The following is a 25133-nucleotide window of genomic DNA, read 5'->3' as shown; positions in this document are numbered from 1 at the left end:
AGGATGAAATCGAACACATAACAATGTAATGTGACAAAATGAACACAACAGTTTTCAATAATGTCATTTCTGAGGTAGCCACTGAAAATCCAAAGTCACTGTTATGTTATGAGTTCTCACTGTCTGTGGTTGCAATGCACAATAAAAGAACGCAAAGTGTTCTAAAATCAGATGTGTAGTGTAATTAATGCGTTATAAGGGGTGTAAGAATAAGAATAATACAATCAATAAATACTTTAACAATAAAGGGTAATAAAACCAGCAGGAAAACAAAGATAAACGTAAAGACTATGTAAAAACGTTAAAATAAGTTGAAATAAATCCATGTAAAATACGTTATAAGAGCTGTTGTCAAAGTTGGGCTCTTGTCTAACAGGCCTGAGGATGTTGAGAGGACAGAGCGCCTGTAGTTTTGTATTTACTCTGAAACGTTTCACCGAAGGTTATAACTCATATTCAGAATAAAACATAAGAATGGGTCTTCTACTGTTCTCTGATGGACAGTCATTCTCTCACTTATTGTTTGGAGTGTCTGGTAATCATTTCCTCTTACATTCATGGTAATTCGTACCAGCTTTTCAATCTAGCTCCTCTCCAAAAACTGTGAGTTTTTGTGTTTATTTATTTACACTGATTAACTTTTTACGTTTTACAAATAATCAGTTCGTTTTCCTTGATAAAAAACAAAGAAGGCTCAAAATCAAATACCCAGTCGTATTAATCAGATTTTGTCCCCAGATGCAGTGAACCTGTACCGCTGATGTATAAAAAAAACAAAGCTTGTTTTTACCCCAAAGTATTGATTTAGTTCTAGTTTTTGTTCCGTTGCTTGTGGCAGTTTTCACGTTTTTCAAAGCTGCCATTTTCGATTTTTAATTTCAAAATAACTCACAGCTATTTTTAGCTCTGGTTTTCATTTTTCTCCATCATCTTCCTCTGATGGAGCATGGAGGAAGTGACGTTTGTTTTTTTTTTGGTTTTTTTTTGTTTTTTTGCTGCTACCACCCCTCCTCCTCCTCTCATCAGCCTCTTTTCATCTGAGCAGCATCATGTGACATCGCAGGTTTCGACTTCTCTCATCGCTGCCCGTTCTCCATCTCCCCCTCCTCTTCCTCCTCTTCATCACCAACTCTCTCTCTCTCTCTCTCTCGGTCTCTTCAGTGTGTTTGTGCAGGGGCAGCAGCATCAATAATGGCGTCTTGTTTTGTTTCCTGTGCTGTTTTGTGTGCCTGAACGTCCTCCATCCTGCCACTTTCTCCTTTTGTGTGCATGTGTGTGTGTGTGTTGCTGAAAATGGCAGGATTACTACAAGTCGGGGATAATCCGCTGCCCTGACGGCGTTTCCATTCCTGAGCTGAGGGAGGCATGTGACTACCTCTGCATCTCCTTCAACTACAGCACCATCAAGTGCAGAGACCTCAGTGAGTACGCTCCGTGTATACGCCGCTCTTTCGCTTTTCCCGTCCTGGCTGTGTGTTGACGCCGTTTGTCGATCCGCTGACTTTTGGTGAGTGTAGACAACAGATCTGCTGCTTTTATTAAAAAAAACCACAGAAGAAGAAGAAGTAAATAGAACTTGGGGGATTTGTTGTGACGGGTTGAGGCGACGGGCTGCATCAGTTCGCCACAGTGTGTGTGTTTGTGTGACATAACTGTTGCTGCCTGTTGTTTGTGCGTCTGAGCGTGTGGGAGGAGCGTTCTGCTGCCGCTCGCTGAGTGTGTCGGCCTCTAAGTAGGTCATGATTAGCTGTGAGATTTGGCGCTTGTTGTGCGGCTACATAACCATCGCAGCACAGCAGGTCCACGCTGGAGTCAGGAAGGATGGAGTTTCACTGCTTTCTATTTATTCCTGGTGTTTATTCCGGATCAAACGAAGAGGGCTGGCACTCCAATCACACGGGTTGTTATTTTGGTGACGAATCAGTACGCTGCAAAAATCCAAATCTTACCAAGTGTATTTTTTTCTCATTTCTAGTCCAAATATCTCATCACATTTAAAATAAGACATAATCACCTAAAGAGGAACTTTTCAGTGAGATATAAGAACGTATTTTTAGACAGTAGATCTTGAAAATGTTAATTCAAGAAATCTTACCAAGATAATTTTCACTTGTTCCACTGGCAGATTTTTTTTGCTTAATTTAAGATGAATATATTTTTTTTTATCCTAATTCAAGATTTTTTTTTTTTTTTGCTTAATTCAAGATTTTTTTTTTTTTTCAAGATTTTTTTTTTTTTGCTTAATTCTCGATTTATTTATTTTTTTGCTTAATTCAAGATTTTTTTTGCTTAATTCAAGATTTTTTTTTTTTGCTTAGTTCAAGATTTTTTTTTTTTTTTTGCTTAATTCAAGATTTTTTTGCTTAATTCAAGATTTTTTTGCTTATTCAAGATTTTTTTTGCTTAATTCAAGATTTTTTTGCTTAATTCAAGATTTTTTTGCTTAATTCAAGATATTTTTTTTTGTTAATTCAAGATTTTTTTTGTTTAATTCAAGATTTTTTTTTTCTTAATTCAAGATTTTTTTTGGCTTAATTCAAGTAAAAAAATCTGCCAATGGAACAAGTGAAAATTATCTTGGTAAGATTTCTTGAAATAAGATTTTCAAGATCTGTTGTCTAAAAATGCGGTGTTCAGTGAGATTTAAGAACTTACATGACAATATGACCATAAATCTTGAAATAGATGTATCCTATGTCTGCTTCCATCCTATTGGTGGTCTACATTTGTTGGATTGACTTCAATAATTACAGTCTCCGTTCCAAGGTTGTGTTATCTTTACGGGTTCCAAAAGTCAGAACAGAACTGGGAAAGAAAGCTTTTAAATATTCTGCGCCCACTGCCTGGAACAACCTACAGACAGACATTAAACTGAAGGAACAGGTCTCTTTTAATACATTCAAAGTCCTTTTAAATCAATGGGAAAAGGACAAATGTGGGTGTAGATGTTTTTCCAATTGATTGAATTGGGTTCGGCTTTGAGATGCTTTTAAGGAACATTGTTGTTATACTTTTAGTACCTTTTAAAATAATGGTGATGTGTTATATTTATGTTCTTATCAGTTTTAAGGTTTTTTTAGCACTGACTTTCATTGTGTTCATGTATATTAGTGTGGATGTATGGCTGTGATTTCCATTTTGTGTAACTTCTGCTGCTGCTGTGTTGGCCAGGACACTCTTGAAAAAGAGATTTTTGATCTCAACTAGTTTTTTTTTTCCTGGTTAAATAAAGGTTGTAATAATATAATTATAATAAAAAAATTTATTTCAAGAAATCTCATCAAGCTAATTTTCGTTTCTTCCATTGGCAGATTTTTTTTGTTTGAATTAAGCAAAAACATATTGAATTAAGCAAAAAAAAAATCTGCCATTGGAACAAGTGAAAATTATCTTCGTAAGATTTCTTGAAGTAAGATTTTCCAGATCTATTGTCTAAAAATAAGTTCTTATATCTCACTGAAAAGTTACTCTTTAGGTGATTATGTCTTATTTTAAGTGTGATGAGATATTTTGACTGGAAACGAAAAAAATACACTTGGTAAGATTTTGATTTTTACAGTGTCGCTTCTGTGGTCAAATACAGGGAAAGTGCCTGTTAAAATCTCCCTGAAGTATTCATATTAAATGCAGGGTTCATACAGATGCTTGAAATCCTCAATTTCCTGAGCGCTCTGCCCAAGGGATCAATAAAGTTCTGTCTAATCTAATATAAATCCTTGAAAATGCGAGAATTTCAGTGTTGTGTTTCCAAGGTCTGAAAAATGCTTGAATTTTAGTTTAAGTCACAGGTGTCAAACACGGGGTCCGGAGGCCAAAACCGGCCCACCAAAGGGTCCAAACCAGCCCCTGGGATGAATGCGTGAAATGCAAAAATTCCACTGAAGATATTAAAAATCAAGGATGTTCAATCTAAAGTGGGTCACACCAGTAAAATACTATCATAATAACCCATAAATAATGAAAAAAGATCATTTTTCTCTGTTTTAATGTAAAAAAAACAACATAAAATTACACAAATATGTTTATATTTACAGACTAGCCTTTCACAAAAAAATGTGAACAACCTGAAATGCCTTCAGAGAAGTATGTAGAATTTTTACAATATTCTGCCTGTTACTAAATGTTTTGTGTATTGGTAGATCCACTGTGATCTGTAAGTTGTAATGCACATGCATAAATGATAAACTAAGGTGCAATACTGTTAAAATTGCACTCTTTTTTCTTAACAATTTCTAGGTTGTTCATATTTGTCTGTATTATGTTCAAGTACAGTTTGTAGATGTAAAGATTTTCATCATGGAATTTAACTTTTTTCACTCAAAAACAGAGAAACTTTGGAGTTGACATTATTTATAAGTTCTTATCCTTTTATTTGTATTATTTACTGGTCCGACCCACTTTAGATCATATTAGGCTGTATGTGGCCCCTGAACTAAAATGAGTTTGACACCCCTGGTTTAAGTGCTTGAAAGCCCCTGCAATTCTAACTGTGATGTGATTTATTTATTTGTTTTTAATATTAACTCAAGCCAAACCTACTTACAGAGAGGTGATACATTTAGAAAAATAAAACTTTATGTCAAAAAAGAAAATTACCAGGTGTTCTCAGGTCGACTCCAGGTACATTTTTATCTTAATCTTTGTTTTGGTGTGATTGTGTCTGCAGAATGCCAAGTGGTTTCCCTTTATTTGGATAAAACTTTGTGTTTAATTTCTAAACTTTTTGCTATTTAGAAACAGATTTTTTGGCATTTACCCCAGTGATAAGGCGATGTGCTGGAAAAATGTGAAAATGACCCTTAAAAGTCCTTGAATTTGACTTTGAAAAATGTGTACAAACCCTGAAAATATTGGTTTGGTAACAGAACTCAGCTGTTATCATTGTTGGCATATCTTTTTATTTTTTGTCTGTTGCTGTTTCTGATGTAAAAAAAAAAAAAAAAAAAAAAAAAACAAGCAAAAAAAAAACACAGCTAGGAAATCCATCACTCACAAACAAGCAAACACTCTGTTTTTGCACTGATTCCTTAAAAAACAGATTGCACATCATGTGTGTTTTTTCTGTGTTGAGTGTGGTCATTGCTATCGGGTAAAAACTGGAGTTATTTATATAATTGTGTTATACTATTTTTATATCATTGTTGTTTATAATATAAATGTGTTTTTCTATTGAAAATCCAAACCAGATACAGGAGTTAAAATGTAGCTAAATGCTGTATACTCTCTGTGCAGAACATCAGACAGTATGTCCACTATGTTTTCATGCGGATGGACGGATGGACGGATGGATGGACGGATGGACGGATGGATGGATAGATAGATAGATAGATAGATAGATAGATAGATAGATAGATAGATAGATAGATAGATAGATAGATAGATAGATAGATAGATAGATAGATAGATAGATAGATAGATAGATACTTCATTAGAGCAGTGACATCTGTTTGTTTACGGTGTCTGAATGCTTCCATCTGCTCCCGTGAGGTTCAGTTTGACTCCACACCTCCTTAATCTTCATGTGAAGGAGCTAAAGTTGTGTCTCCTCTCTCTCCCTCTCCACCCTCAGGCGCCCTGATGCACGAGCTGTCCAACGACGGTGCACGACGTCAGTTCGAGTGTTACCTGGAGGAGATGGTGCTGCCGCTGATGGTGGCCAGCGCTCAGAGCGGCGAGAGGGAGTGTCACGTGGTGGTGTTGACCGACGATGACGTGGTGGACTGGGACGAAGAGTACCCCCCACAGATGGGAGAGGAGTACTCCCAGAGTAAGACACCGCCTCACTGAGTCATTTTCATGTGTGTGGACAGTCAGCAGACCTCAGATCAGCTGCCCTGAGTCACAGGGTGGATGTGTGTTGTGTTTGTGTTTTCTTTTCCGCAGTCATCTACAGCACCAAACTGTACCGATTCTTCAAGTACATCGAAAACAGAGATGTGGCCAAATCAGTGCTGAAGGATCGAGGACTGAAGAAGATCCGACTGGGGATCGAAGGTACAGCTTTTATTTGAGAAAAATCATTGGAATGTGCAGAGGAATGTCATCAACGTTGAACTGAACATCAAGTTCTGTCTCCACTAAGGTTGCACCGATCCCATAATAGGATCGAATATCGGCCTTGATAATAACATTTTAGCTGGATCGAGGATCGGTAAAAGCAACTGATCCGTAAGACTGATCCTTCCCCTTGAAATTTTTGCAAAACAGGCTACGTCCATGTTGAATGAAATTGTAAAAGTAATGCAACAGACCTGTGGAGGACATGGTGGGTTGTAGCTCTGTAGATAAAGCTGTGAGAAAGTGAAAGTGAGCTCCCATCACCTTGTCACTGACCACCTGCTGCCCCCTGAAAACAAATTTCCGACCGGATTTAGGTCCGTGAGCAGGAGGGAGTATGTGCCGAATGATTTATACTGTTCTGATGTACAACAATAGTTGCTAACACGCATGACAATGACTCACGACCCCCCTCTGGGAGAGTGTCCCCCCAGTTGAGAACCTCTGTTCTAAATCAACAATGATATCAGATCAGTATCGGGTATCGACCGATATGCAAGGCCCCAGCATCAGTATCAGGGTTTTTTTTTGTTTGTTACCTCCACTAAGGAGGTTATGTTTTTGCCGGCATTGGTTTGTCTGTCTGTTTGTCTGTCTGTCCGTGTGCAAGATAACTCAAAAAGTTATGGACGGATTTGGATGAAAATTTCAGGAAATGTTGATACTGGCACAAGGAACAACTGATTAAATTTTGGTGGTGATAGGTGATGGCGGGGGGGGGGGGGCCACGGGGGCCCACTGATCTGCCTTGTCGGAGGTCTGCGCTCTCGGAGTGCTTTTCTAGTTTGTTTTTATCCAATTTAAAAAAAAATGTATAATTTATTGCATAAATAACACAAAGATGCTTAACAAACCTTTTCAAAGACTTTAAAAGTGAATATTGGTTCCAAATATTAGGTACATAAAATTAAAATTGCAATAAATTAAAACCATACTCAACTAGAAGCACTCGGAGAGCGCAGACCTCCGCCAAGGCTGATCAGTGGCCCCCCCCGTGGGCCCCCCCACCCCCGATCACCACCAAAATTTAATCATTTCTTCCTTATCCCATTTCCAACAAACCCTGAAAATTTCATCAAAATCTGTCCTTAACTTTTTGAGTTACGTTGCACACTAACGGACAGACAAACAGACAGACAGACAAACAAACCCTGGCAAAAACATAACCTCCTTGGCGGAGGTAAATATTTGACATAAAACCATATCTTTACATAGGCATTTTCTCTGGTTTTCTCATCCCCCCCATCTTCCCAGTTTCTGCATCCAGTTCAGGTGGGGGTCATTCTCACCCCTCTCTAACCTGTAATGCTAATGCCATCTGTGGATTAGAATCCGCAGCCAGTTTTTTCCATTTTGAAAAAGGACAAAAAATGACAAAGATATGGTCACAAATATAACCACCACCACCTCATTTTCATACTTTTACTCACATTTGTTTGCTCCAGTTTCAAAAAATTATATCTCTGGTTGTATTTGCTCTATCAACATGAAATAAAAAGTGGAAGAGTGTTTCAAGTCCGCACTTTCAAATGCAGTTGTCGCCAGTGGTCTACGTGACTGACTTCTGACACTACGATGTCTTGAAAATGGCATGTGATTCAGTCACGGGGCTGTGACCGTGGACCCCTTAGGGTTAAGATCCAAGTAACCAGAATCTCAAGAAATTAAGGACAGAATGGTTTGTTGCAGTTTTAACAGAAAGCACGCAACTTTGACATGTACAGAAACCTATCTACTGGAGTTTAGTGAGTTCTAAGCAAAAAGCTACTGTGACAGCAACACATTACATACCTGTAGGAACCCTGGAGAAAGGACCAACTCTGCTGAATGACTGCTGATAGATTCAGTCTGTCTCTGATGCAGTGTTTCCCACAGAGCCCATCTCACAAAATCAAGTCCAGCGTGTCGTTTTTTTGACAACTCGTTCGAGTCGTTGAGCTGTGACGACGCGTGAACTCCGTCCGAGCTCTGAAATCTAAAGTGAAAAACAACAACAGAGCTGAGTGGAGACACAGCGGCAGGAAAAATACTGGCCCTTTATGTTGGGGAAACCTTTAAATATGATTTGGCGTCATTACTCGTCCACACTCTGTGAAAGTCTGAACCTGAGGCAAAATGTTCCACAACACAAATAACACGCTGCTTTGTTCCTTGTGTTCTTTATTAAATGTTAACTGAACGTCGTAGCTCGCGTCTAAAAATACTCAGTAGTTTTCAGGCTCTGACTGAAGCGCTTAGAATATTCCACTGAGTTTGAAAGAATGTCGTCAGTTCCAAATCTTTACGCCAACGCAGTAAATCCGCTCGTATCAAGATCTAATAATTGTGGTTATTGACTGTTTAATGTAGTGTTTCTGGGGATCTGTGTTAACGCTACGTCACCAAAATACCCACAGGCAAACTGCTGTGAAAAGAACTAAAGCAGAACAGGACGGTTTGTGTGGAAATGAAGGTGTCAGTCAATGATCCTGTTTACATTATTAGCTGATTTGTAGAGTTATCTGATTATTTAAGGCAGTGATTCTCAAACTTTTTACAGTGGAGTACTCCCTGAAATATAGAGGTACAATCTCAAACAAAAAAGTAGGCACGCAAGTATAAAAGTACATAAACTCAAGGTCTTGAGGTTTTTTATGTCTGCGCATGTGTAAACACAATTAAAATCAAAGTAAATGTAAGTCACGTCGTCAAACATGAGCGTAAGACAGTAACAGGAAGTTTGAGTTCACTATCACTACATACATACATAACCCTGGTTTGGACTGGAGCGTCTATCCATCAATCAGTCAGTTTATTACAAAATTATTACAACCGTTAAAATCGACAATTCATTTACAAGATACATTTTGTAATAGGACACCCCAGAAGCAGTCCTCAGCTTATAAATGGGGGCCCTTAAACATGTGAAAAGAGACACAATTTACATTATAATCTTTAACCGTCCGGTATCTGGGTGCGCCTTTTACGCACACTTTGCACTTCGTTTTAAAAAACTTCATATTATTTTTCACAATTTAAATAAGGTTAGAATTCAAAAGTTGTTCATTTTTGCATGATCTTTAAAATTCTGCAATTCAAAATGTGCACATTGTAAACAAAAGAAAATTACAAGACTAGCATCTGTCTCCCAAGTGTGCCTAAAATGCACTCTTTCTTCCATTTGATATGTATGATTAGGGCTGACCTTGATTTACAAAAATAAAATCAAATTAGAGCAGAAAAATAAATCAATATATAATATTTAATAGTTTGATTTATAGGTGTGCATTTTACGCACACTTGGTGACAGATGCTAGTATTTTTGAACATTGACCTAGCGCCAAAAATAATAATGCAAATTAACCGATGTTGCTGTTAAGCATTGACATATGCCAGGATGAAAAAATCAAATAATATGTGATCCACTTTTTATGTAGTATATTGATTTTTTTTTTTTTTGCATCCAAAAAAATGGTTTGTTTACATTACAAACACGGCATTTAAAGGGTTAAAAAATGTGACAATTATTGAGTATTTGGTATTTTTATTTACAGCTCAAGTTGATGACATAGAAAAAAAGTGTAAAAGAATTAAAAACAAACGGTATGAAATTGTTTTTTGACATTATTCCACAAGTGTGCCAAAAAGGCACACTTGATGCTTAGTAAGGCCCTTGCTGGACGGGATACCGAGCACAGATCTGATTATTACAGTAATCTGATTACTCCCAGTTAGCGGATTTTTATGGTCATGTAAACAGGCAAGAAAAAGTCAAACCCAGCTCTAACAATAATTAAACCATATCATGTGGTTGAAAGGTTTGGACTTCTACCCACCTCTGTGTGTCTTTGACTCCAGTTTCTCCGTGTCCGTCTGTTCAGGTTACCCCACCTACAAGGAGAAGGTGAAGCGGCGTCCTGGCGGGCGTCCTGAGGTCATCTACAACTACGTCCAGCGGCCCTTCATCAGAATGTCCTGGGAGAAGGAGGAGGGAAAGAGCCGCCACGTCGACTTCCAGTGCGTCAAGTCCAAGTCCACCACCAACCTGGCAGCGGCCGCCGCGGACATTCCCCAGGACCAGCTGGTGGTCATGCACCCGCCGGGGCCGCAGGTGGACGAGCTGGACACCCTGCCCCAACCGGGCTTCAACGACCCCCACCACCCCACGCCGCCGGGGCCCGAGCACACGGGCCCGGCCCAGGTAGCGCAGGTCTACGAGGGACCGGTTCAGCAGGGACACGACGCCGCAGTTCTGCAGCAGGTTCAGGACCAGAACCAGGCGGCGGTGGCGCACAGTCTGGCCCACAATAACAACAACACCAACCAGCAGCAGCAGCACAGCAGCCACACTCAGGCCACATACCACTACGAGCCAGACCCAGACCCACCGTCCCCCTCCGCATGAGACCCACCCCCTGCTTTCACTCTGTCAGCAACAAAGGCCTCCACAGAAACCCAGTCCACCGACGCCAACCTGCTGCTAGATCTGGACAGGCGTTCATGTGGAGTTAAACCCAGATCTACAGAGTCTTAGTGCTGGATCAGACATGGATCAAACTGAAAACCTCCCAAAACCCCATACAGAATCACAATCACAGCAACATCTGGAGTTACTGGGAACGATAGTGGATATGTAAAGAAACGTTCAGCCCTGACATGAGATTAATGGGATCATGTCATCTTATTTGAACCGCATTCACATAAACGGAAGAAATGAGTCAAACCAGTACCAGTTATCTGGGTTGGAAACCACAGCCAGCGTTCATGTGCTTCTATGTAACGTCACCACTGGTTCCTACAGTCCAGTGATGGGACGATGAGGTTCTGTGGTCCAACTCAGAACCAGCAGAAGTTTATTTACAATAATAGAAAAAAATATATTTGTGTTGTTTCTGTGACACAGATCCTAAATGAAAGGGAGTTAATTTTGAATATATAACAAATACAACATGTGGTTCCACACACAACAAACCCCGCCTCTCGTACGTATTGTAGCTTATTTTGGCATCGATCCAGCTGATGTCATCATGTCTATGCGTGTGCTGATGTCACTATATCAGTAGCCTCTATATATGTGCCAAGCTTGAAGTAAATTGAAATAAAATTGATGTTTTTTTAGACATTTGAGATTTTGCCCATTATAAGTAAATCGGAGGGAAAAAAAAACATTTAAAAAATTAATAAAAAATTTGAACTTTGAACTATTTTTCCCAAAATGTAACCCCATCTATTCATGGTCACTGGCAATTTGTAAACCCAATTTGGCGTGAATTCAGTCAGTAGTTTTGCTGCTACAGACATTTGAAAATTTGCTCATTATAAGTAAATGGGGGTGGGATTATTTTAAAAATTCATAAAAAGTTTCCCAGTTGGGTATGAATTCAACCAATAGTTAACAAAAACAAAAACAATACCCCTTGCCTCCCCTTCAGGGAGGCAGGATAATACCTATAATGCAAATTAGTGACTATAGGTATAATTGTCATAATAGTCACATATTTTCGAGTCTCAGGTTTGTGGATTATTTCACTGATGCTGCTGTGGATCAGTTATTCCACGTCAACAATTCAAACCAAAATGATCCAGGAATCAGTTGAATGCCATGAAATTAGTAACACAGTGTCAAAAACAGGGCTTTGAGATTGATCCATAAACATTAGAGATCAGAGGCAAACAGGTAACATATCGTTAGCCTCGTAGTATAATTCCCATAAAAGTCATATTTTTAGCCAAATTGTGATATCTGTGTAAAATGAATCAACAGTGTTAGAGTAAAGTCACGCAGATATCACAATTTGGACAAAAACATGACTTTTATAGCAATTATACTACGAGGCTAACGATATGTACATTTAAAAAGAGTGGTGTAATTACAAAACCAGTGGAATACTGAGGTGAATTCGTGACAGTCCTCCACACGGGGTTAACTCCAGTCCGGTGTTAGCAGCAGGCGTTGGCGTCGACGCAGTAAAGACGGTTCAAACGGCCGCTCTGGTCCGACTGTGGCAGAAACGGCTTATAGTGACATCACAGAAGCACAGCCAATCAGCACACAGCAACCAATCCAAGCACTTGTATCGTCTTGTTGCTTTCAGTGTGAACGCTGCCATATTGCCCCCCCCCACCAACCCACATCCTGAGCGGAAGAACACCACTTTGCCTTTTGTTGCATCTCTGTTGGGCACAAACTAAGAGTCGTGGGTTTTCGTGAGCATTTTTCTCTTACCTTTACGGGAGATTTATCATGTTAACGTACCACCAAATGTTTTTATTACGTTGTACGACTAATATACCTTTAGCTGTCGGTATATACAGTCATAATAATATGTCTATGACTGATTCACCAGGTGCTAGTGTTCATCTTTTGCTCATCATAGGCTACGTTCAGACAGCAGGTCTTAATGCACAGTTCGGATTTTTTGGTGAAATCCGATTTTTGTGTGTGTTCGTTCATATTATACATTAAATGCAACTTCCGTCAATTTTGAGAATAAACTGAATGCGACCCTGAAGTGACCCACATGCGCAAAAGAGGTCCTGATGTAATACGTGACCACGCAGAAACGCACTGTGTTTACATAACTAACACTCCTGGGACGCAGAATTGTGACGTTTGTCGCATTTCAATGACATAAAGGTCGTATAAATGCGACCTGGCCGTTCAAACTGAAGTCGCATTGCAAAATATCAGATACGTATCGGGTTTAAGACCACATATGAAAGTGGCCTGGGTCAGATTTATGCTGTTCAAACTGTCTTTAACAGATCGGATACAGGTCACATATGGGCAAAAAATATCAGATTTGGGCCACATTTGCCTGCGATCTGAACATAACCTAAGAGTTTGAAGAAAACAATAAAGGTATTGGTAAAAATAAATATATTTTGTTGAAAAATCGAACATAAAAAGTAAAGGCTTCATATGTCAATATACATCGACAACATTACATGGATGTATAATTTGGAATTTGAAGCGATAGTAACATGATATACAACATACATTATAGCAATTAATATGGCTAACACCGAATATAAAAAAACTGAACAATAGGCAATCTTTTTTTTTTCTTTTCTCAGTTAAAACAACACTGACTATTTTATTGAAAAACAGCATAAAAATAAAGATAAAAAACAGAAACGAACATATTATGACTGTATCAGGGCTCCCGTGGGGTCTTGAAAAGTCTTAAAAGTTTTGAATTTACAAATCTACATTTAACACCTTAAAAAAGACTTTAAAAGGTTCTAAATTTGATATAGTAGGTCTTAAGTTCTGTTGCCATAAACTTGTTGGCTGTATTGTGTTTAAATGTGTCTGTTAAATGTCCAAACTGCAAAGAAAGTAACATTAGTCGACTCAGTTCCACCTGTTCCAACCTGATATTTTAAACTGAAACTAGTGCACTGACCCGTGGGGATCCACAGGTTCTAGATGTGGTAGTTTTTATGTTGTTGTGTATTCATACATGCTGTACCGCATTTGTCCAGCAGTCACCGCCAAAGCCTTCTGGCCATAGCAACGTGACTGTAAAGCTATTGTATTCCAAAATTATGAATATCTCCCAAAACTTTGGTCCTATCAACTTGCCGTTTTCGCTAGTCTGTTCCTCGACCAAAAATACATAAGTGTGCCAAGTTAACTCTGTACGGATTTTGTGTGAATCCCAAGACACTCACATACGCACACAGAGGCCACTTGGCTTTTATTATATAGATTAGAAACCAATTATCGCTAACTTGGCCCCCAGTGAGAAATGACTCATAATGGTGGGAATTAAGGCGTTGGAGTAAATAAATACATTTTCCTAAATTCTTGGAGTCATGAATTGTTGCCAGTATGGCTGTGAAATGGGATTAAACTCTTCAAAAGGTCTTTTAGAACCCCGTAGGAACCCAGTTAAAAGTATATTTGTTGTTCTAACGCAGGGCTGTCAAACTCATTTTGGTTCAGGGGCCATATTTAGCCCAATTTGATCTCAAGTGGGCCAGACCAGTAAAATAATGACTTAATAACCTGTAAATAATGACAAATCCAAGTTTTTCTTTTTGTTTTAGTACTAAAAAACCCAATTAAATTATGAAAATATTTACATTTTACAAAAAAGATGTGAATAACCTGAAAAGACAGAAATTTCATTTGAAAAATTAGAGCAATTTTAACAATATTATGCCTCGACTTATTATGTATACATGTACATTTACACACAGTGTTCCATAAACATTTGGTAACAGGCAGAATATTGTTCAAATGTTGGAGTTTGGAACTGAAATTTGAACAATTTCTACAATATTCCATCTTCTTATTAACACAACTACAGATGACAGTGGATCCATAAATGCACCAAACATTTAGTAACAGGCAGAATGTTGTTCAAATTGCACATCTTGGGTTGTTCATCTTTGTTTTTATTTATGTATTTATTTGCATTTTATTGTGAAAAAATTGTTTTATAAATGTACATATTTTCAAAGTGTAATCTTTTTTTTTTTTTTCACTAAAATTTTTTCCACATAATTTTTTACAAAGAAAATTTGTCGTTTTTATGGGTTTATTGGGTTGTTGTTTTTACTGGAGATCACATTGGTCTGTATGTGGAACCTGAAACGAAAGGATTTGGACAACCTGGACTGTTCAGGTTCATTTTTGCACTTTCAGAATGGAACCTTTGGTGGGCCAGATTTGGCCCCCGGGCCGCATGTTTGACACCTGTGTACTAACGGAACAGAAACATTTGGCGATGAGTCGACATGATAAACTTCCAGTAAAAGTAAAAGAAAAAACTCCTCACAAAAACCTCACGACTTTTAGTTTGTGTCCCTCTGCTGCAGCGTCAGACGACAGCAGACACAGCGTTCAGATGAAGCACATCAGAAGGCCCTGCCCCCTCCCCATTGGCCCCTCCCACTTTTTTTGTTTCATTTATTAGCCAAAGCCAGAACGGAGGATGACGTGATGCTCGTGGTGTGTGTGTGTGTGTGTTTTTTTGCTGCTGGGATCAAGTACCTCACATGGAACGTGGTTTTCAGTGCCTCTCCACAGATGGTCCATGTTTAGGTGAAGCACGAAAGAAAACTTTATTTAAAATGACACACTTTAAGGTTTCTTTTGTTTGATTGTTTTTGGATCCGATTGGGTTCCTGTTGGAAGTCTTGGTTCACTTTGTACTGTTTACTCCACTCCTGCTCGGAGACTGAAACACTGCACTGCTGTGAGCACACAGGATGTCACAATGATGTTGAACACAATGTTTTTTTAATAAAGACTATTCACAACAACGTGTCAGTGCATTGTTTCGTACTTCCTGATGCAGTAATCGAGTATCTGTTACAGAAGAGCTTTGAAGGAAAAGATTAAGGTCATCTGATTTGGGAAGAACCAGCTCAGGATCTTGTGTGAATTATAAGAAGATAAAGCCGGTAACTGTCACAAGACTTTAACCCTTTATAGGGCAAGTGACTATTTTCGGTCACTTCCACATACGTTAAAAGACTAGTCACTTTTCCATTGATCCTCAAATTGCGTGAATATAACTTGTGCATAAAAAGTTTCCTAATAGAAAAATGACAATTTTGCCAAAACTCATTTTCCGATTAAAAATTTTTGCGCTGGGAAGAGGTGGTTTTTGGGGCGTAGCGCAATTGGTATATCACGCAAAACTGCAATGGAAACACTTTTTTACGCATCTAGAGTCACATGAATAAAAAAAAAACGGATATTGACAGATGTTACAACAAGCAAAGAAAAAGTTTTGAAAGAAACATTGCGTGGTATGTGTGGACGCACCAGGAAACTGAAGAATTTTATAATTTAGTACGATATGGAAGGGTAAAATATAATAATGAATATATCTGTAAATCAGCACCATATTTACACTCGTCACCATGTTTATGGAATGACTTCTCGTGTCATCTTACAATAAATAAATCATTGCATTTGTGATTTAATGGAAAAACCGACATTACGCATTTCTGTTTTTTCGACATTTATTAAATATCGGTAAAGTTCTGCGCAGATGTCCGATGGAAAAGCAACTAATGACAGTAACAGTTCGAAAGTACAAGTTCCTTTCGCCTTACATGTTTTTTTTTGTAGTTTTTATATTTACTTCTTGGTTTTTTGGATTTTTTTTCACTTATGGGTAAGGAACCAAATATGGTAACTTCACTGACCTTGATTTTTTTACATAATTAAAAATTCGACAAAAGTAATAAAGTGTTGTTAGGTCCTGCAATAACACACTAAGGTTGAAATGTTGAGTTTCAGACTATTTCTAAGGGTTAAATACAATGAAAAAAAAATCTGCGCTTTTACATAAAAATAGCACTAAATTCTAGTAAGATTACACTGGTCACCAACAAATTTATTGTTTAAGTTTTTTGAGCTGATTTAGGATAATTTTGGTGTGCTGGATCCAAAAATCACATTAATTTTGCTCAATCAGGTCAACTTTCTGAACTATGCTACATATTGGTTTTTTAACATTTTTGCTTACATTTATGGGCATTTTCATATCATATGATACAAAATTCTTTCATATTTCTTGCAATAAACGAGTTCTGAAGATTTTACTTTTGCCAATTTATGATTAATGTTTTTTTTTTAATATTACAGGTGAATGAAATGGCTTCGACTTGAAAATCTTGCAAAAATAAGCCTGACGTATTCTGCTACATCTGCGCTGAATACACCATTGTACCTAACAGGAATCAAGTCACAAGTTTCATAAAGTGTGCTTACCAATCTTATTTTGGTATTAAACTTGGTGACCAAGATAAAGTTTACAAAAATGTAATCAATTTTGTGAGAAGATCAAAATTTTCAAAATCAAATTAGCAAAAAAGCCTGACCTGATTGAGAAAAACAGATGTCATTTTTGGATTTAGCGGTGCAAAATGGTCCTAATTCAGTTGAAAAAACCTAGACAACTTGCAAAAAACATTTTTTTGTAACCCAGTGTAAGTTGTGTCTGTATACAACTGGAAAAATAATGAACAAAGCTGTCAAGTGTCAAAAAAAAAAAGACAGACAAATTAGAAAAATAATCAGGCTTATAAGCAAGCACTGTTGAATATCAAAACCCAAAATAAATCAATAAGGTTTCGATTAACATAAATGTAATCATCTCAATAGTGAGCTAATTAAACTTAGATTTAGCAAACTTGCCGTACATAGTTTTGCACACACACACACACACACACACGCATATATATATAAAAAACTCAAATTTGCAATCAAAAGCTAAAATGCTAGTTTATTGCTATTATCAGGGTTCAAACAGTGCTTGAAATCCTTGAAAATGCTTGAATATTCTTTAACCCTTTCATGCATACTGGTCACTCCAGTGGACAGCTGTTCTACAGCTGTTCTCTTCACATATCTTTATTAAAGTTTTAAGACACTACATGTCTTTTCTGACATGAATTGGTAACATTATGTAGATCTCTCCTGAGGATAAACCCCCAGAATCACAAGCCTTCCCCACAGTTTTCACACGATTTATCAGTGAATACATGTTTCTGTGCGTCAAAAATTAAACGTGTGGTGTCCAGCTGAGTGGATATTTTTGCAACTTCATGAAAAATAGGTTCATAAGATTTTTTTTTTTTTTTTTGTTATTATTACTTTTTTATGTATTTTTTTTTTTTTTTTTAAATGTAAATTATTTTTATTTTATTTTTATTTATTTTTCAGAAGAAAATTTTCTATCATATTGTTTTTTCATGCCTAAAGAGGAATAAAAACACAGGAAAAAATTTTGATTAAGGTTCTTATAATTCGTGCATGAAAGGGTTAATATTGTGTTTTCAAGGTCTGGAAAGTGCTTGCATTTTAGTTGAAGTGCTTGCAATTCTAGCTCTGAGATGTGATTTAACCCTTTCATGCATGAATTATTAGAACCTTAATCAAGACTTTTTTTCCCGAGTGTTTTTATTCCTCTTTAGGCATGAAAAAAAACCAATGTGATTGAAAATTTTTTTTTTTTTTTTTTTTTTAAATCAACCTGTTTTTCATGGAGTTACAAAAATGTCCACTCAGCTACACCATGCATTTTATTCTCAAAGCAAAGAAACATGTATTTAAAACCCAATATCATAAAGTGATATGAAAACAGTGAAATGAAACCATGTTTAATGAAGCTAATCTGATGTTTTCTCACATTTTAACATATTCTAAAACTAGTTATTACTCACTTCATGGAGATAATATGCAAAAAATAAATATTAATTGATTTCCACTCAAGAACCAACCAACAACAGCAAAGTTACATTAATGGTATGAATTGCAGTTTATGAGATGGTGCATAAGTGTCCACTGTGTTGGTTGATATGGAACTAAAACAACAAAACCCATGAATATATAAGATTAAAGCTGTAGAGTAACTGTCCACTGTGCATGAAAGGGTTAATATTAACTCAAACCAAAGCTACTTACAGAGGTGATACATGTAGAAAAATCAAACTATGTCAAAAAAGAAAATTCCCAGGTGTTCTCAGGTGGACTCCAGGTACATTTTGATCTAAATCTTTGTCTTGGTCTGTGTGTGTCTGAAGAACGTCCAGTGGTTTCCCTTTTTCTGGATAAAACACCAGGAGGTTTTGTGATCACTACTTTGTGTGCGTGCATGTGTGTTTGTTTGTTAGTTTGTTTGCAAGATATCTCAAAAAGTTTTGGAAGGATTTTCATGAAATTTTCAGGAAATATTGATACTGGCACAAGGAAGGAATGATTAAATTTTGGTGGTGATCGGGGGGGTGGGGGTGGCGACAGCTCTGTCTTGGCGGAGGTTTACGCTCCGAGTGCTTTTCTTGTTTCTAAATGTTTTGCTGTTATGAAACATAATTGTAGATGTTTATAGTGTAATACAATGGACATCATTGTGATAGAAAGTGACAAAAATTATCATTAGTATACTTATTCCTGTAGATCTGTATGTATTTTACCCCGGTGATAAGGGGCCGTGCTGGAAAAATGTGAAAATGACCCTTAAAAGTGCTTGAAAAGTGCTTGAATTTGAACTTTAAAAATGTGGATGAACTCTGTGTTTTTTATTGATATTTTAATGAAGTCTAACTTATTAAAGGTCTAGAATGTAAGACTTAGATGAATTTAGGATTTAATTTGCATAAACTGTGTGCAGCTCTTTTAAAAAGTATTAAAACCAAACTAAAAATTTTCCAGTTCACGTAAAACTTATGCTTTTGTTAACTTTGTGAATTATTTATGGTGCATTTACTGTTTTATTATTACAAGTAGTAGTAAGGTTTTTGTTGTTTTTTATGCTTGTGCATGTAGTGATGGGTTTATTTTATTCATTTTTATTTTAACTTTTATGTAATCAGGAGAACTCATTCTCATTTTCACTAACAACCATGACAAGGTTTATTTATTTACTTACTTATTTTTATTTATTTATTTATTTTTACTTTTTTTTTTTTTTTTTTTTTACCCTTAGGGGCTGTTTTGTGTCTTGCTCTTCCTTCAGGTTCTGTTCATCGTCTGTGAGTGGATACACCTGTGGTTCCACAACAGCTGTGGGTGATTGTCCTGAGTGGACGTGGACATGAGGAGGCTTTTTTAGCTGCTTTTTTCTTTTTCTGACATATACATATGCCATGAATTTTGGTAAGTACATCCAAAAATACACTGTGTTTAAAGAAATGTTACGTCACTGTGCCACTGAAACCCTTTTAAATCAATATATGATCTATTTTTTAAAGCTACCTTATGAAGAGCACATCTGAGATAAAAAATAATGATGCATAAAAATCAGTGTTGCTGCTAATCAGTGACATTAAACAGGCTGGAATAATTCAACATTATAAAGTTTACTTTAGAGGTAGAGTATTGAAAATAATACATTTTTTCTTCAACAACATGGTCACATCATGACAAAAACCTGGCATTTAAAGGGTTAAAATAAACATTTTCTTTAATTAAATTGATTCATTGATATCAATAATTAGGTCAAATGTGGGTGAAAAAACAGCTCAATGATGAAAATAGAATTTAATTAGAATTTTTAAAGCCTGTTTTTAAAGAGCACTTGTCTCTGTGGACGTCCGTGTGTACTAGAGGTGGATTCGGTGGAGGCCCAAAGCAGACGTCTGCCGGACACGTCTGCACAAAGCTAAACTTTTACGACCGCGTACATGTGCTCAGTGTCTGACATTAGACTGTTCAGTGGGAAGTTTTCACATGGACCTGTTTTAAATGTGAACCTGAGCTGATACGACACTGGACTGTGAAAGTTCAAACACCTGCCGACAGTGCACACAGAGCCACGCCGCACACAGTACGTGCACAGTTCACCCGACTGTGGGAGGGTTAAGAACATAGAAGTCTGAAGGGGGTAGGGGTCTGCAGTGGGGGGGCAGCTGCCCCTGCATACCCCCTGTAGTCCCACCCTCTGTTACATCTGTCTGAATGTTGTGATTATGGTCGATAATGGAAAATAAACGATCAATAATTCAGTAGTTCCCTGATACTATAAGTATCAGGGAACATAGTACTGGGGACCATAGGTACCAGGGAACATAAGTATCAGGAACCATAGCACTGGGGAACATAAATACCGGGGAACATAGGCTCTGGGGAACATAGGTAACAGAGAGCATAGGCACCAGGGAATATAGGAACCGGGGAACATAGGCACTGGAGAACACAGATATCAGGGAACATAGGTAACAGGGAACATAGATATCGGGGAACATAGCTACTGGAGAACACAGATATCAGGGAACATAGGTAACAGGGAACATAGGTAGCAGGGAACATAGTTCTGGGGAACATAGGTAGCAGGGAACATTGTTCTAGGGAATATAGGAAACAGGGAACATAGTTCTGGGGAACATAGGTAGCAGGGAACATAGTTCTAGGGAATATAGGTAACAGGGAACATAGTTCTGGGGAACATAGGTAGCAGGGAACATAGGTAGCAGGGAACATAGGTAACAGGGAACATAGTTCTGGGGAACATAGGTAACAGGGAACATAGTTCTGGGGAACATAGGTAACAGGGAACATAGTTCTGGGGAACATAGGAACCGGGGAACATAGATATCGGGGAACATAGGTACGGGAGAACACAGATGCGTTCCCATATAAAGTACAGATGATCTGCAGTAAAACTGGTCATAGTTTACCCAGTCCAGTAAACCCAGATTACAGCTGTGTTTGAGTCCAGTATGTGGTTGAACTGAGTCAGTTCTGGTCTGTGTGAAATGACTCAGCTCAGCCTCAGATCCTGAAGGTGGATCCTCTGAATCAGCAGCAGCATCAGAGCCAGTGCTGCCCCGTCACCACATCAGGAAGAACATGAACAAATGCAAAGAAACCCCTGAACCCAGTGAGATGAGCAGGTTATCTGCAGTACAGAAAACACCAGAGGACAGACGTCCTTCCAGTGGGTTCATTCAGACGCACAAACAGCTTTATGGGAGGTTTTCTGGACAGTGATGAAAGACACGTAGTCTAAGCGGAGACTCAGGAATGAAGCTGAGGATGAAAAATGCATGAGCTGCTTCACTGCTGACGATCATTATTTAATGTGGGACTTCAAAGTATCGGCCACGGAATCAGACGGTGAACAGACTGAAGAGGCAGTGAGTGTGAGCGGAGCGCTGACCTGCATTCAGACACACCACCACAGCCAGGCTCAGACCTGCCCACCGCTCGATGGCAACATCATATAAAAATACCCCCGAGCCCATCTGATTGGCTCACGGCAAACATCAGGTGTAAAGCAGTAAGAGGCTTCGACGAGCAGGATATGGAGGACCGATTCTGCCACCGAGACCGAAGAAAAAGACCCTGTGGATTAGAAAAACAACTGAGTAAAGAGATAGTTTCTTAACAAGGTTATAAACAAGCAAGGTTATAATAGTTTTGGATTTTTCAATGTAGTTTAGTTTTATTTAGTTTTGACTTTTTTTTGTCTAATTCAGTTCGTTTTAATTAGTTTTCAGAGCATGTAGTTGGCCTTTGTGTGAGGTATTTACTCAGCTGGTATAACTCAAAACATCTATGCAATCCCAAAGGAAACCCCTGCATAAATAAAAGCAACAAGAACATCAACTCATGCTGCCATTTTTCGTCTATAGGCATCTTTTGTTTCAAATAATTTAACAAGCTACTTTAACATTAACGGGTTTCTTGGGTGTACACCAAGGTTCGAATAGTTTTGGATTTTTCATTATAGTTTAGTTCTATTTAGTTTTGACTTTTTTTCTCTAATTCAGTTAGTTTTAATTTGTTTTTAGAGCAGGTTTGCTAGTTAGCTTACCAGCCGACAGGCCGTAAACTGTTGTCGTCATGCGGCGTCCGTCGGCGTCATCTGTTGTCCATTACAAAAATTTCAATCGTCTTCTTCTCCGAAACTACAGTTCTGATTGACTTCAAACTTGGTATACAGCTTCTGTATGATGACGTCAACACAAGGTACTGCAATTATTTCCATCCAGATCTAATTCTGGATTTGGTGCGACTTTGAAAAATTTTCCCATTATAACAGATAGGAAGTGGATTGATCCAATAAATCAGTATCAATGACATCAAGTTGGAATTTGAATTTTTTTACAGATCTGATTGGAATATGACCAAAACATGGGCTATTTCTGTAATATAATAAATACACAGAACTGGGTGATAATAAATGGCATCTGGATACATTTCCCAAAGCTTTTAATTTGGCCGGTAAGCTACAGGGCCATTGGTCCTATTTTTATTTATTTCAGTTAACGAAAATGCTTTTTCAATTCTAGTTTTCATCATTTGGTTTTAGTTTTCATTAACGATAATGTGGACCGTGCCTTTTCTGTCGTCGCCCCAAAGTTGTGGAATCAGTTGCCCTTAGATGTTAGACAGGCTCAGTCTCTACCTGTCTTTAAACCACGTCTAAAAATGCACTTTTTCTCATTGGCTTTTAATCAATGAGTGACATGTCTGTTTTTTTATGGTGTTTTTATCAGATTTTAATTTGTCTTTATTTTTATGATAGTTGTATTTTGTTGTTCTTAGCCCGCTTTACACCCTGTGTTATCACTAGTTTTACTTATTTACTTATTTAATCCCTTGTTTTATGTTTGGTGTACGGCACTTTGGCCAGCTGTAAAGTTCTTAAAGTGCATTATAAATAAAGTTGGTATGGTATGGTATGGTATGGTATGGTATGGTATCCAGATCCACATGGACTCTGGGGGCATCAGCAGGTCCAAACCACAGGACCTCAGTCTGTTTATCATTCAGGTGGAAGACATTCAGTGACATCCATGCCTTCATTTGTGGAATTCACTGCAGTGGCTGTTTCACTGAGGACGCATTTTCCTGTCTTAGTGCTACACAGATTTGACTATCGTCAGCATAAAGGTGCAACCAAATGCATGTTTTTGGAGAACTGATCCTAGAGGAAGTAAAGGGAGAAAAGAAGAGGGCTGAGGATGGAGCCTTGAGGCACTCCACATGTGAGAGGAGCAGCATCAGACTCAACAGGTCCAACATGGACGCAAAAACTTCTGTCTGTTCAAGAGGATCTGAACCAATCTAAAGCCACACCCTGAATGCCCACCCAGTTCTCCAGGTGAGACAGGAGAACCTGATGGTCCACTGTATCCAAGGTAGCTGTCAGGTCCAACAGAACCAGAACCACACAGTGACCACAGTCTGAGGAGAAAACAAAGTCATTGAGAACCCTCAACAATACTGACTCAGTACTATGAGGGTTTGAAATGCAGACTGGAACACCTCCAACATCCTGTACTCATCTAAGAAGGAAGTCAACTGACAGGAAATCATTTCCTACAGAATCTGAGAAATTAAAAAGAATGAAGCAACAGAGTTTGGTTGAAGAGCCTGTTGATTGGTCGTTGCCTCTGGGTGAATAATTGAAGGAGGAGCCGATCTGATCCTGAACTACATAAAACACAACAACTGATCAATTCAACACAGTTCAATCTACAAACCAGGAACATTTCCTTTATTCAACATGCTGGACCTGGATTACTGGATGGTTTATGGGTTGATTCTAACCATTACAACACGTATGTTTGGTTCTGTACCAGTCACATTTAAACAGGTTTGAAACTGGATTCACTGATTGACTTTATTCCAGGTTGAATTAGCAGAACTCTGTCTTTTCCAGGTGTCGACTGTGAAGAACTGAGTCCAGTCAAGAATGAAGAGTCCAGTTTAGAAGGCAACTCTGGTACTCTCACATATAAATACTCTAAAACAGTGGCAATCAATGATTATTTCTACTGGCATCTACAATATCCAGGAAAACCACCTGAGTTTCTAATCCTTCACTATGGAACACAAAATGCATCAAACCATGGACTGTTTGTGGAAGCACAAAAGGTCCAAGTGCAGATCTCCTCTGCTGCAGTGTCAGACTCTGCTGTGTACTACTGTGCTGTGAGGCCCACAGTGACAGGAAACAGCAAAACTCTGAACAAAAACCTCTGGAGCAAAGACAACACAGTACTACACAACATCCACTAGAGGGACTCACACACTGATCCAACCATGTCACACAAGTTTTGGGTTGTTCTTCAAATTCAGCTTAGTTTCAGTAGACTCCAGCAGCCCCCCATACAGACTGGACCTTCAGCTAAACACATCCAATGGTCAGTGAGTTCCAGCTCCGACCATCTGGATGGAGGTTCAAAGTCTCCAAATCTAGGACCAGGTGCTACAGGAACAGCTTTGTTCCAGCTGATATTTGTCTTTGAAATAAGCCTTGATGAACTTCATTCCTACTGGCCCTAGCAGCCAGTAGGAATGTCACAGACACATGAAACAAACGCCAAAATGTTGGTCTGATTGAGCCCGACAAATCCTACACTGGCAACCATGAGCTAACTCCAACAGGAAGTTGGCAATCTGCCTTTCAAAGTGACTCCATGTTCCCACGATTACTGCTCATTCATTTCAGCCTTTTTCCACACGTTATACATCAATACGTTCACATAAGTCTGCAGAATCCACGAGTGAAAGAATTTTTGAGATAGGACCTATGGTTATGGAATAATCTTGATTTGTTTGAAGAGTACTTTTACTTTCAATTTTAACTTTAACAGATTCACCTCTCTGTTAAAACACC

At 38.1% G+C, this 25133-nt stretch overlaps 1 protein-coding gene across 4 annotated transcripts in view; it reads left to right on the top strand.

Annotated features, from left to right (window-relative positions):
• Positions 1 to 11084, top strand: part of LOC115420946 (BTB/POZ domain-containing protein 10-like) — a 37374-nt gene extending 26290 nt beyond the window's left edge. For 2 of the 4 annotated variants that reach the window (XM_030136582.1, XM_030136583.1), the window contains exons 5-8: positions 1301 to 1421; positions 5570 to 5767; positions 5884 to 5994; positions 9918 to 11084. In XM_030136582.1, coding sequence (XP_029992442.1) covers positions 1301 to 1421; positions 5570 to 5767; positions 5884 to 5994; positions 9918 to 10441 — 954 coding nt within the window. In that variant the 3' untranslated portion in view covers positions 10442 to 11084. The remainder of the gene's footprint in view (positions 1 to 1300; positions 1422 to 5569; positions 5768 to 5883; positions 5995 to 9917) is intronic. The other 2 variants (XM_030136584.1, XM_030136585.1) reach the window with 2 other exon arrangements.
• The last annotated feature ends 14049 nt before the right edge of the window (positions 11085 to 25133 follow it).

This window comes from Sphaeramia orbicularis, chromosome 6, assembly GCF_902148855.1.
Source record: "Sphaeramia orbicularis chromosome 6, fSphaOr1.1, whole genome shotgun sequence".
In the NCBI taxonomy this organism is placed as follows: domain Eukaryota; kingdom Metazoa; phylum Chordata; class Actinopteri; order Kurtiformes; family Apogonidae; genus Sphaeramia; species Sphaeramia orbicularis.
Note: the sequence above shows the minus strand (reverse complement) of the source record. Positions and strands in the feature narration are given on the sequence as shown.